The sequence below is a fragment of the Bactrocera latifrons genome, unplaced genomic scaffold (assembly GCF_001853355.1).
Source record: "Bactrocera latifrons isolate USDA-ARS-PBARC rearing strain unplaced genomic scaffold, ASM185335v1 scaffold_73, whole genome shotgun sequence".
NCBI lineage: Eukaryota > Metazoa > Arthropoda > Insecta > Diptera > Tephritidae > Bactrocera > Bactrocera latifrons.
Genome location: NW_017537412.1, coordinates 1,051,227 through 1,065,782, shown reverse-complemented (window position 1 = coordinate 1,065,782; position 14,556 = coordinate 1,051,227). Strand labels below are relative to the sequence as shown.

General features: G+C 37.6%; 1 protein-coding gene across 3 annotated transcripts in view; it reads left to right on the top strand.

The window, feature by feature from the left end:
- Positions 1 to 14,210, top strand: part of LOC108976163 — a 90,099-nt gene extending 75,889 nt beyond the window's left edge. For 2 of the 3 annotated variants that reach the window (XM_018945099.1, XM_018945100.1), the window contains exons 4-12: positions 3,867 to 4,079; positions 5,213 to 6,031; positions 6,094 to 6,273; positions 6,341 to 6,721; positions 6,800 to 7,229; positions 10,930 to 11,031; positions 11,168 to 11,323; positions 12,920 to 12,987; positions 13,052 to 13,170. In XM_018945099.1, the coding sequence (XP_018800644.1) occupies positions 3,867 to 4,079; positions 5,213 to 6,031; positions 6,094 to 6,273; positions 6,341 to 6,721; positions 6,800 to 7,229; positions 10,930 to 11,031; positions 11,168 to 11,323; positions 12,920 to 12,987; positions 13,052 to 13,170 (2,468 nt within the window). Of the gene's footprint in view, positions 1 to 3,866; positions 4,080 to 5,212; positions 6,032 to 6,093; positions 6,274 to 6,340; positions 6,722 to 6,799; positions 7,230 to 10,929; positions 11,032 to 11,167; positions 11,324 to 12,919; positions 12,988 to 13,051 lie in introns of all 3 variants that reach the window. The other variant, XM_018945101.1, reaches the window with a different exon arrangement.
- The last annotated feature ends 346 nt before the right edge of the window (positions 14,211 to 14,556 follow it).

Below are 14,556 nucleotides of genomic sequence, written 5' to 3'. Positions count from 1 at the left end.
ATTTGCGTTAGTAATATAATAAGCTTACCATATATGATGCTGATTGCTGAAAAAATAAGAGAAAGAATTAATTATTTGTTAAAAAAAATTACACAAAAATCCAAACTTATTTATTTATTAAAAATCTTATTTATTTTTTTAACATAGGCGACTTTTTAATATATTTTCTATTGATCAAGATTAATATTATATACACCTCTCTTAACGAAGTAAAATAAGCCTTCAGTTTTAATAGATACAAATAGCATTATTAATTTTTCATTTTTTTTAAGGTGGCAACCTTGTTTAAAAACTCTGTATTCTAAAGCTTTCTGAAATACCCTTTTCTGATAACTCTATTACCATACCCTTTTCTGATAACTCTATTACCATACGAATTTTATAATTTAATGGTTAATTTTCTTCTTTGAGAGGGTGGCAACTCTGGTGGAAATATTTTTTACTTATAGTATATTTCTCTTTTTTCATATGTTCCCCAACAACTCTCTATTACGAAGTCATACTTTACGCACATAATGCCCTAGAGCATTTCTATGGAGCTGGCAACACTTTCAAAAATGATAAATCAACACTATAATTTTGATAAAAATTAAAAAAAATAGATATAAGTTGCCGCAATTCAGTGCTGTATTTCCTTAGACACATGACACATTTATACATGCCCCGCTCTCTATTTAACCCAAAAATAAATTTTGTGTTTTAAAGTTATTTAATTAGCCAATTTATTTCCTTAAATGCATTTAATGTGGTAATAATATGTAGTAAATTAACTTGTGTAGTAAATATCACTAAAAGCCTCATAAAGTTGGAAAATTGCGTTAAGCACGCGTCAAGACACAAAGTTTAGAGACCCATAACCCTGACACATTTCACACTCCTCAAACGCGAAGCACGGCGACCCAGCTGAGATTAGTTAGTTCAGCCAAGCAATTTTGAATTCGTCAAGTTTAAGAAACAAATGCAGATAATTATGAAATATAAACGCTTAAAGAGGCATTTATTATGGGCACATGTGAAGACACGCTCATTACAAGCGCTTACAAAACGCACAAATGCAACGAGAGGCAAGGACAACGCTGTCGTCTGTTTGCATACCTTAAATGGCAATTAAACAATTCGTTTTTCGCTTGCGCTTTCGGCAATTTGGATGGATCACAAAAATACACATACATACATACATAAAAGCATACATATGTATAATGCTTGCATCCACACATATGAGCACTGACATGTGAGCTCTCACACGCAGCCACATCCTCGGCTGTAGTAGGTCAGAAGCGCTGTTCGAAAAGCGAAAGCGCAGGCTTGCTTCACTCATAGCGATTTTCCATGCAGAAAAACCGCAACAAATTTACAAAACTAAAAACAACAATAATAAGACAAAAACATTGTAATGAAAAGGAAAATACAGTTGGCAATGAAAATTTGTTGAAAAAATAAAAAACGAGCGAAATTAAAATATTCTTGCAAACCATCATGTGAAACGGTAAACAATGGCAGTTATGAATAAGTGTGTGACAAAAAGCGTTGACAGAGCGCAGAGAAAAAAACAAACACAACACAAGCAGACTGTAATTATTAATAAGCAGTCATATGTGGTTTTGTATATTTATATGCACAGGTGTATATTCATACATCGTCTACAGTATGGCAAACAGCCTTGACATCGTCAACAAAAGCAGCAACCACCACTAATTCTATAGGGATTTGCTTTATGACTCGCACAAGAATTACGCGTGGCCTGTGGGTGGTTACCATCTACCTTGGCTGCAGTTTTATGCGCTACTAACTGGTTAATGATGTGTTAGCTAAACATTAAATTGTAATTAATTGCTGCCGTTGTTGGCTTTGTAATTGAATGTTTTCAATTTTCACTGATTTTTGTAGATATTTGTAACCTGAATCTAAACAATATAAAATATTTGTCTAAAGACGGATAATGACATTCATCAATTTAAAAATCGGCTTTTGAAATACAGAATTTTTAACTTTTCTCGAATATTCTATTATTACTCCTGAATGCCTTGGTACATCCTGAAAATTTTATTTCATTCAAAACTCGTTCCAATAAAAATATTTTCGGTGTTCCTTGGGACTTCTTACTAAATTTGTACAAAATTTTTGCGTAAGACAGGAATGGTTCTCATTCATTCAACATACCACACCATATTTCAGAAGGCAGTACAAAGGACAAAGGCTGTTATAACGGCCAAATGTTTCTTCTTTTAGCAATTTGCCATCCATTGGAAATTTTAAGCGCAGCCAAGTCCTTCTCCACCTCAAACGGAATGGAGGCCTTTCTCTCTCTCTCWGCTTCCCCCAGTGGGTACAACAGCGAATACTTTCAGAACTGGAGTGTTTTCGTCGATTCGGAAGACATGACGTAGACTGCTTAACCGTCGTCTTTTAATTCGTTGAACTATGTCAATGTCGTCGTATGTCGAATACGATATTCGCTGTGGTATCATCGGTATACACCAGCAGCTTTACACTCTTATAGAATATTGAACCTTCTCTGTTTAGTTCTGAAGCTCGAATTATTTTCTCGAAAAGTAGATTGAAGAAGTTACAAGAATGGGAGTCACCTTGTCGGTAACCTCGTTTGGTATCGAACGGCTCAGAGAGGTCCTTCCATATTGCTCAACGTCCGTTAACACATTTCCGTATTAGTTTTGCTAAGATACCAATTTCAGACATCGCGGTATAAAGACAGCTCCTTTCCGTGCTGTCCAAATCAACTTCGAAATCCACGAAGATGTGGTGCGTGTCAATTCGCTCTGCGCTCTGGCACTTAAATTCCAATCGTTGGGCCTGCTTCCAAAACATATCTACAAAGAAGTATGCTTTTTATTAGTTCTTCGCCGCCATGTTTGAATAGATTGGCCGGCAATCTATCGGCCCCCAAGGCTTTGTTGTTCTTCAGGCGGGTAATGGCTATTTGAATATCTCCATGTTAGCGCAATGGAACATCTATTCCATCGTCATCGATTGTGGAATCGGGTTCACTTTCTCCTGATGTTATGCTTTCACTACCATTCAACAAACTGAAGAAGTGTTCCCTTCATAATTTTAGTATGCTTTGGTATGCCATAAGAGACCTTAGAGTATAAAATTCAGAAAAATACTACATATCGAAGCTTTATCTTACGATCCATATAACAACTAGGGTTATAGTTATATGCGAAGAGCTTGTTAAGATACTAGTCTCTAAAATTTCTGGACGAATTGACAAATTATGAGCACTTCTTTCAGTCAAGCTTAGCAAAAATCGAGAAAAATAAATTGAGCTTTGTTATGTCATTTGATTATAGAATGAAAGTAGAAGAGGAGAAGAACACCGTATTGTACAGAAATAAACTTAAAACATATACGCTTAGATAAGTAAGTTAGTTTTTGGCGTCTAATGGACAATTTCTACAATTCTTGTCTCAAAATTTTGGACAAAATAGTATGTTTTGATCTAGCCACAGAATATTGCATCCAAAGCATTGTATTATAATTATTTTCATAATGTCTAATAATATCCATAAGTTGAAGTCTAATATTCTTCGCTGAGAATTTCAATAACAGCCTGGACCCTTTATCAATATTAAAGGTCGTTTGTCTTAATAAAGGTATCTGCGTTTATTCATCACAGAATCCAGTTTTTTTTCTTTTTGTTCTAATTAATAATTTCATATCCTTAATTGATTAAATACCACCTAATATTTAAAAACAAAGCACTAAATATGTTTATTCTTCACCTACAAATAATAAGTCAAGATTTGTGTTTCAGAGATAAATAATATATTATTTTTCAAAATAACTAAAATATCTTTATTTTAGTTTATTAACTAAATATACCGTTATTTTCTTTCTTTTTCTAGTTCTCAATGTCGCCGCCGGCAAAGCACCAATGCAAATCTCTACCGATGGCCCCGGTGCACCACAAAAAGCTATTGACGGCTCTACATCGGCATTCTTTACACCGGAAACCTGTTCACTTACCAAGCCAGAACGTTCACCCTGGTGGTATGTGAACTTACTAGAGCCTTATATGGTGCAATTAGTGCGTTTGGACTTCGGCAAGTCTTGCTGTGGTAAGTATAAGTAAAACCTTCGAAAAACTTCCCTATCTATAGCAGTATAACTTCAAGCTTTTTACTGCTTACTATATTATCTATCCTTAGTACCAAGAGCTCGAGAGATCAGATTTTTCATGCACTCTCTACAGGCCTAGCTATCATAGTAACCCGTTTTTAATGATATCAAGCCCTTGAAATTCACACCAAATATTTTCATAATCCGTCCATGATCCAAACAATTCTCTCCAGAAATAGTTAGTCGATTTCTCAGACTTTCTGTGAAAGACTTTGTCATCATCGGTTTCTTCGCATCATACCGTTTGAACCGGGTCTTCATTTGGTCCAAACAATCTCCTTTTGACACACTGTAAAAGTTATTAGACATGCACACCAAAACGTTCGTTTAGCTTTCACTTCAGTTAATCACACAATGCGACGAAGCAGACAGTCGACCAACCAGCCAGTCAGCCAAGCAGCCAGTTTGTCAACGGAGTTATGTGATTTTTGTTTACCTTTGGAGCTCCGCCAGCGACACCAGCTTCATTTCTATGCAACGACATTGTTGTTGGTCCCTATTTCATGCCTTTTGAATTGTTTCTCAAATGGCAAAAATTCGATTTTCCACAAGCCAACAGCAGCAGCTGCTCGCTGCGCGATTGTCGTCTGCACCGGCTGTTCGCTTTCAATGCGACGTTTTGCTATGGGTTTGTGAGTCATACGCGCGCAGTTGCTGAATGAAGTGTTGAGGTCGCGACGAGTCGATATCGCTTGTGAGATTGGATGTTGTTGTAGTTGCCGCAGCCGCAGTCGCAACTGTCGGTGTCTGTGGTTGCTCCACACAATTTATGATTACTTTCACTAAGTAATGGCGCTGCGGTCGTGTGGTTGTTGTTTCTCATTGATTTTGTTGTTGTTATTGTGTGGTCGTTGATATTACAGTTGCTGCAACAAGTAGCACCAAAACAAATGTTGGCTGAATTTGTTAGCGCCGCCGAGACTTAGTTGAACCCACTAAGTTCGTATGAGCTCTGAGCTCTAGCTGCGCAGCTCGGTCAATGAACTGCAATGAAACTTGCTTGCTTCTATTTACATATATTCACTAAGTTTTTATTTTAATTTTAAACTTTTTCTCACTTTTCTGCTTGCAGGCAACAAACCCGCCACGATTGTGGTGCGCGTCGGCAACAATCGTCCCGATCTTGGCACTAATCCGATTTGCAACCGTTTCACGGGTCTGCTCGAAGAGGGTCAACCGCTATTTTTGCCTTGCAACCCACCCATGCCCGGTGCTTTTGTCTCCGTACATTTGGAGACGAACACACCAAATCAATTGTCCATTTGCGAGGCTTTCGTCTACACCGATCAGGCACTGCCTATTGAACGCTGTCCCACCTTCCGCGATCAGCCGCCTGGTGCGCTCGCTTCGTACAATGGCAAATGTTACATCTTCTATAATCGTCAGCCATTGAACTTCTTGGATTCACTTTCATTCTGTCGCTCACGTGGTGGCACGCTGATCAGCGAGAGCAACCCAGCGCTACAGGGTTTTATCAGCTGGGAATTGTGGCGTCGTCATCGCACCGATATTAGCTCACAATACTGGATGGGTGCTGTACGTGATGGCACAGATCGTAGCACCTGGAAGTGGGTGAATGGTGAGGAAGTAGCGGTCTCATTCTGGAATCATCCAGGTGGTGATGAAGATTGCGCACGTTTCGACGGCTCGAAGGGTTGGCTCTGGAGTGACACCAACTGCAATATGTTGTTGAATTTCATATGCCAACATCAGCCAAAGACTTGCGGTCGTCCAGAGCAGCCACCCAACTCAACAATGGTCGCATTGAACGGCTTCGAAGTGGGTGCTCAGATCAATTACTCTTGCGATGCGAATCACTTACTTGTGGGGCCGGCTACACGCACGTGCTTGGAGACAGGTTTCTACAATGAATTCCCACCGGTTTGTAAATGTAAGTAATCGTGAACTTAATTCAAAGAAAATGAAAAAAGTTAAATTGTTCGTCTCCCACAGATATCGAATGTGGATTGCCCGCTTCTATCCCGCATGGCTCATATGATCTGATTAATGGCACCGTCGGTTATCTCAGCGTAGTGAAGTATGCTTGCGCTAAGGGCTATGAGATGATTGGACGTGCCATACTTACTTGCGACTTTGATGAGCGCTGGAACGGACCACCGCCACGTTGTGAAAGTAAGTTCTAATAAATGATTATATTCTGTAAAATATATTTAATTTGCGTTTTTCCTTCATTCCATAGTCGTCGAGTGCGACACACTGCCAGGCAACTACTACAACACCATCATATCCGCACCGAATGGCACATACTACGGTTCGAAGGCAGAGATCTCCTGTCCATCCGGTTATCGTCTCGAAGGTCCACAAGTGCTCACCTGCTTGTCTACCGGGCAATGGAGCAGCGCATTACCGCGTTGCGTACGTCTCGAACCTTCTACACCAGCACCGACGCTACCACCAACACGTCCACCAACGCAACCGCCCACAGCATCACCGGCTCCGCCGTCGACCACTCCTTACAAACCACGCATTACCTCTACTTCAAGACAGCCATCTTACAAACCCACCACCAGCACTACCACGACCACAAGCACCACAGCGCAACTGGATCTACTTGGTGGCGGTAAGTCATCATACAAAATCTTTTCAGCGATCTTATCTTTATTTCATAATTTTTTTTATTACTTTTCAACCTCGAAAGACTCTGATGAAGAGGTCACCTATGTTGTACCCGGCACGGTGCGTGAAGAATTTCCACCACGTCGCACCCTACGACCAGTATCTATACCGAAACGTCCCAGCACCACACCGGCATATCATGCGCCAACTACAACGACTACAACCACAACAACTGCCCGACCACGTCTTTATGCGCCCGTGGAGTCCACCACTCGCAACACTCAGAACATTATTCTTAACGCACATCCACAGGATAATGAAATCGCCGATAGCGTCAATATTCGACACAATCAATCGCCGAATGTCAATGTACCGTTCGCTGTGGACAATGCCGATCGCAAGGAGACAAAGGAGGTTAAACTCAATTTGGGCGCCATTGTCGCTTTGGGCGCTTTCGGGGGTTTCGTTTTCCTCGCTGCCGTCATCACAACAATCATCATTTTGGTGAGAAGGTGAGTGTGAGAGCTTATTAACTTTTTACTCTTCTTATTGATTGCGAGAAATCTTCTCAAATATAAGAGTTTCTCAATACATATGTAAATATTAATATTGTTTACTAAACTAGATTTTTAGTACCAGTGTTTTACATATCCTTTACAGAGTTCTACTTTGCACCTCAATAATGTTTGTATTTAATATTAAGACCTTTGTGAGACCCTTCCTTTTATTCAATAGACCCAATATGGTTTTGTCTTGAAAAAAAAATTCTGGATTAACCAAAACCCAGTTTCGATTAAGTTCCCCAACTCGCTTTAATTTTCGTTTGTTTGCAAACTTATGAGATTGTATTAAGTGAAGCTGTGAGGAGGACAACGACGAGTCTTGTTCGGGCATATATTACCAATGTTACTAGAGGCTTCCGAAGAAGTTGAGAGGTGCCAAGCTATTTAAAACTTATGTGGCCCATGTAGTCTTCAGAAAGTGTTAAATAGATAAGCTCTGTGTTTAAATATCATTAAATTAGTGGATTTCATTCCTATCAGCTAATAATTCTCAATCTATTTATAGCGGCTCTTCAATAAAGCCGAAGTATTCAGAATGATTTCTACACAACGTTGCCAATATAGAGAAAGAGCTATTTGAGAGAGGATGTCTATATTTTAAGCGTTCAAATGCCTTCGAAAATAATATAAGCCTTATTTCAGTTAAAGTATCTTCCTAATTCATTATTTGTATATTAATGATGAGATCTGATTAATAAGACTACTTAGAACTTAAGTGGAAGAGGTAACCATATATGTGTAGAATTAATACCTTTATTGCCCAAGAAACCTTATTGAGAGCGGTGTAGATTTCGCAGACTCTTGAACAAAGCTGGGCCATAAAGGTTAACATAGACAATTTTTATATGATTCGATTGAGTCAAAATGAGAATATACAAGCTTACGCAAGACATAGGGTTATCGAGCTTTGGCTGAATCAAAAGTAAAAAAAGGCGCAGATAGATTGAGAGAAAATGAGAAGTTGAGAGAAAGAGAGAGATAAATAGAAAAAAGAGAGAGATATAAAGAATATTACTAGACCGAATCGAGATAGTAAGAGTTAGAGAGAAAGAGAGTGATAGAGAGAATTAGAGAGATAGAGATAAAGAGATAGTTAGAAAGAAAGAGAGGGATAGAGAGATAATTTGGAACATTACTAGACGGGATCGGCTTCTAAATCGAAGCGAATGCGAATTTTTATTTAGACAGAGATGGTCTAATGAGACAAAAGTTTGAAGAAAGTTGTTTTCTATTGAAACAAAAACAGAGAAAGAAAAAGACTCAAACATAAAGAAATTTAGATTTCCGGCTTAATTAATTAGTAATCATTGTCAGTTCTCGACAGACTAAGTCAAATATCTGATTGATATCTTCATATACCCAAAAGCATATCATAAATATTCGTACATTGCGACATCATATACTTAGAAATCAGCGCCAAGATAACTGGTTAGGACAAGTTAACAAGCCGTCTTTCACTCAGCTGAAGTCAACTAAAAACGAGATCCGGAAGAATATGGAATTCCTTCCATATAGTCATTATTTTCCCAAATCCCACAACTTCATATTGCATTTCCCTTTTCAGCTCTTTTTCCTCCAAAAAGTTTTTTCTACTGAAACTAAGTTAGCACTCATTTATCATAAGCTCAAACATTTGAAATCTTAATTTTGAAATTTCTCAATAAATAACCCAAAAATAATCCTTTAACAAAACATCAAATCGAAGCCAACCTGCACAAACGCAATAAAATGCAATTCAAATACCATAAGAGAAAAAAGCAGATATCACAAAAACAATTCGCAATCATGCATTTGTAATCTCGTATTGTTGTTGTTGTATATTGTTGTCATTCATTTAGCACCACGAACAGCAGGCGGCACAATGCAAAATGTTATTGTGTCAACCATGTCCACAGGTCACGCCTACCATTCCCTCCACCACCCAACAACAACAACAACAAGAACAAGAACAACACACATAGCTCTGGCACACAATATAGTACAGCGTCAACGCATCGAGCGCCGCCGCATATAGCACGCAACGGCTACATCAGCCCGCAACGTTTCTACGATCAGCACAGTAGCATCAGCTCATCGACACGCTACGCCGGACCACCCTCACTGTGGTACAGTGTATTGGCGTTGCCCTTCGAAGATCAGAAATTGGGACGACGTGAGCTAAGCACCTATGGACGAGGTTTTACGGCGCGTGCCGGTTACTTTAGTAATTATCCAACGCAAGAAAGAACGGAAAAGAAGCCGAAAGTCGCGACGCAAAAGACCACTACCATGGATGAGGATGATAGCGAACGATATGCGTAGAGGAGGAGGAAGGCAGAAGAAAGTATAGAAAAGGAGAAGAAAGTTGAACAAGTAAATAGTAATAAATAGTAACGAGTTGAAGCAAGTTATGCAAAATATATATGCATAAAGCAATAAGCAATCGAACGGAAGCAAATCGAGTTAACGTGCCAAAGAACCTTGAAATAGTATACACCAATTTTATGTGAAGCAAAGGATATGAAAATAGACAAGTAACGAAACGAATTTCTAAGTACAACATAAAGGCCATATTTTAATGAAGAAAAAATTAAAAACAAAAAAAATCAACGAAAAATTTAACAAAAAAAACGGGAAATAAAAGAAGCAACCGTTAAGTCTAAAAGCAGAGCACACCAGACATGTAAGCCACTTACAACAACATTTACTTACATATCTACACCATACAATAGCGTCACTGATTCACTAAGGATAAATGTACTCATGCAAGTGGGGGAAATGTTAATATTAAATAAATAAACAGAAAATAATAATAATTAAAAAAAAAAAACAAAGCAAAAACAACTCGTATTAAGCCAATGCAATGCTGCCGCCTTGCTGTCTTGTCTGTGCACGCAATCAAACAACCATCCAACCAACCATCCAAACAATCAGTAAATAATCCAAGCATAGCCACACTTATTCCAATCACCCACTCATCCATACAAACCAGCAACAAAAAACATGAAAAAAAAATCATAAAAAGAATCACAAAAAATCTTAGAATATTCTTGCGCCAGTACCTAATCGCACGTATATGTATGCTAACCCAATTTTATATATATATATATATACATATATGTATGTGTGTATGTATGTTTAAGTATATCGAACCACCAGAGAGGCTCAAAGCGGTCTGAGAGCTCACAACCCAGCACTGTACCCAACGGCAAAGGCTACTGAATTCAAATCAAAAGCACGCAAACATGCAACACTCACCATTCACATACGAGTATTAAATGTACCGTTATGCAGTTTCACAAATAAGAATTCGGAGTAATATAATAAAAGTTTTTCAAATCAAATTAGAGAAAAGTCAACTAGGAAAGCAGATTTGTTCCAAAAAATGCGCGCCTCGCTTTCTTACTTGTGAAACTGCATAACTAAATATCACAAACACCCTGTACTTTTTCTACTTTTATGGAATTTACTACATGCATACTTGTATTTCACGAAAAATGTGTTGTGCCTAACTTTGTTGTATTTGTAATGTGCTTGTAATCCACATACCACAGCACGTCCTGTAATAATTGCATACTTATGTGTACTGTATTATGTGTGTTTACGTTGAACTTGTGAAACACTAGCCACTAATTTGCACTATTCATTGTTTGCTCTCTTTTTCCCTTAGAAATCGCACTACCCAACACTATCGCCATCGCGCCTCGCCCGACTGCAATACAGTGGCCTCATTTGATAGCTCTACATCGGGTTCACGTAATGGTCTGAATCGGTAAGTTTTTTGTATTTTCAAAAAAAAAAGATATTTTCTCGAAAACAGACATATTCCAAACTATGAAAATACCTACTTTTATGAGAAAACAAGGCTGTTATCAAATATAATAACTTAAATCCTATTATCCTCCCAGTTACTACCGCCAAGCTTGGGAAAATCTACATGAATCTGCTTCGAAGAGCAGCACACAACACGCTTTACGCCGCAAGGATACGCTTGATCCACCCACTATGCACTCTCGTGACAATTTACGCGATAATATGCAGCGTTCCAGAGAGAACCTCGATCGGTGAGTATGTTTTTTCAATGCTAGTAAGAGAGAAGGTTTTCAAGCCTTAATTTTTGATCCAGAAAATATGAAAGAGACAATGAATACGAGTAATGGCTAAAGTGACGTCAGTAAGAATATTTATACCATCATTTTCATCGTCAACAATCACATAGTATGGAATTGATTATGCTCATCAAAATTTCGAAGAGTCATAAATTACTTAAACTCTCTCCCTGTTTATTACTTACACAATTCGCTCATATGCAACGCTACATATTGTCTACACATTCTCTTCTCAATGTAGAGTTTTAAGCATTAGGGAAATTTATAGATTTAATTCAGTATAAGATTTTTATGTCACTGATGTATAGATGCATTGGTGCGAAGGTTGCTATCAAATTCCAGAGTGCCCTCCTAAGAACATCATGAGGTCCTTCCTCAACTAGATCGACGACATAAAACAAATACGATGACCAAACTTCGGAGACAAATAACATCAGACCATAACAATTCACAATAGAGCCGTGATCCAAATCCTTCTTAGTAAATGGCGTACTTGAAGTGAAATTACCCTCCATTTCTGTCGACGAGCTCGAGTTGCCGCGAGATTCGAAAGTTACCCCCTCACAGCGTCGTTCTGGATATTGTAGCAGGTTAAGCTCGTACTTATCCAGAGTCGACTCCGACATATCAAATATATATCCAATAAACAACAAGTCCCCCGATGACTCTAACCACCTCTTTGCATGCCCAGCTAACCCTACAGATCTGATACCTCTTTCTCTTTGGTCCGAGCCTGACGAAACAGCAAATTTTCTGGGCCTACGGTTTAGTGACCTCGATGACAACTTATCCGAACTTTAGCACCCTAACGGAGACAAGATAATCATTACAACAACGACAAGGTCCCAGAAAGTGCCATTTCGGTATACTCTTACTTCGACAACATCTCAGAAAACTGGATCCACTGCGTCACGGAGCCTACTACTAGCGGCATCTTTTCCATCGCTGGAAAAGAGACGCAGTCAGCTTCTTCACTGATGGACCGAAGCTCAATTGTGAGAGGAAGTCTTCTGTCAGGAACTTTCAACCAACTCTTGCTTCATACTGTCAGATCACTGTAGATTCAAGATTCAAGCTTAAGTGACAATAATCTAAGTAGCATCAGATGTATATACTTCTCCGAAGTGTGGGTTCTTTTGGCGGGGTATGGTACGTATTACCGCCAATAGCAGAGCTGCATCTATGAACTACGGTTCACAATCAGAACTTTCAGGGTTCCCCCCATATTAGCTGTCTCAATAAAGTTATGACAGGCTCTAGCCAATTTGTCGTTATTCGATGGTCTTTTTGATTCATACAAAGGAGTTGTGGGCATCATAACGGACAGGCGTCTTTAGCTCCCAAAGTGGGATTATTCCTGGCTCTCGAAAAAACCAACTTAACCTAGATTTAAGTTTTTTCCAATTCAAAATCAAAAACTGTTCATTTTTAGGATAATAGTCCATAATTGAGATTCTGAAAAGAAAGTTTCTAAACAAGATCTCGCACTCGCTTCAACAGCACAACATTTCCTAAGTATTAATTTTGACACAAATTTAATTTTCTTTACAGTGTCGGTCGTGAGAACTACGGCATGCGTGATAACTCTGAAATGGTCGTTTCCGATGTCCGTCTAAAAGGTACATACATATTTTGCTGAATTAATTAATCTTACCCAATCTGATGTGGAATTTATTTCATTAGCTGGCGAAAAGAAACGCCACCACCACCATCACCACAAGAGCAGCACACGCAATGGCGAATATCGGGATCAATCGGCTGGCAGACGGGAGCACCATAGACATAGCGGCGAACATTATTGACCAACCATGGTGATTACCATAAATGTGGATCGAGAAGCCGATACTTTTACACGATACATTTACACATGAACAACGAACATTTTTCATTTTAAGCACAAATTATTAAGAGTAAATGTATTTTTGTTAATATTACCGCTATGTTATGTGCAATTTAAGCTAAGTGAGTGGCAGTACGACAAACAAATACTTAGCGCTAACATTTCTAATAGTTAATATGTAAAGCGAAAAACATAAGCAGTCAGTAGATTACCCTTAAAAATTACGTTGAAGGAATAAAAGCGTTGGTTTAAGATGGCGTGTAGGGCAGTTGCAAGAAGAGATGAAATAATGCAAATCAATTTGTTTGTTGGATTAGTGTTTTCATTTATAGCTCACTTTTTTGTTTTAACTTAGTTCGAGTTTAATTAGTTTTAATTTGTGCACAAAGTAAAACAGAAATAGAAACAGAAACTGTGACAGAAACAGAAATTGTTTCAGAAACAGAGATGTAACTAAAACAAAAAATGTAACTGTAACGCAAATAGAAAAAAAAACTGTAACAGAAACAGTTATTATAATAACAACAGAAACATAACACTATCTGAAACTATGTAACTGTAACTAAAGTGGAAACAAAAATTGCAAAAGAAATAGATCTAAATCTGAAACTGAAACTGAAAATGTAACTGTGAAGGAAAAAGCAAACAAAAACTGTAACGGAAACAGAATATATAACAGCAACAGAAAAGTGATGATCACTGTAACAGCAAGTTTTCTCCAAAAAAATTTAACTATAAATTTCTCTGCACCTAATCAATCATTCTACTGCTCACTTTCTTATATCCTGTCACGACTTATTTCTACTTCTTTTATTTTCCATAAATTATGAGTAGCTTGGTTGAGTTTAAATTTCTCTTTGCATATTTTTAAGCTAAATCGATTTATTCATAGTAACCATACAAGAAAAAGGAAAATCTGTTAGTCTTTTATTAGCAAAAGAAAATCCACATTTAATCTTTTTATGTATTTATTTACAATCAACCTTCACACACACACACACACGACGTTCACATGCATTTAGTTGTTAACAAATTAGATAAAAGAGAACATTTATATATATATTTATTTGTTAATTAGTGTGCCATTTCCGGCAACTTACACATTAATTATAAAGCGCTATACATATGATTACATACATACTTACATATATGCATAGATAAATATGTATGTAAGCGTAAATATATATCTTATGTATACAATAAGTTTTAATGTGAGAATGCATTTGTCAATAGTAAATCTTATTTTGATTTTTTTCTTTTTGTAAAAAAATTTATTTTTATTTAAGTCGTAAATTTTAACACACAAATTTATGTAAATAATATAATAAATAATATAATTTTCTTAAAA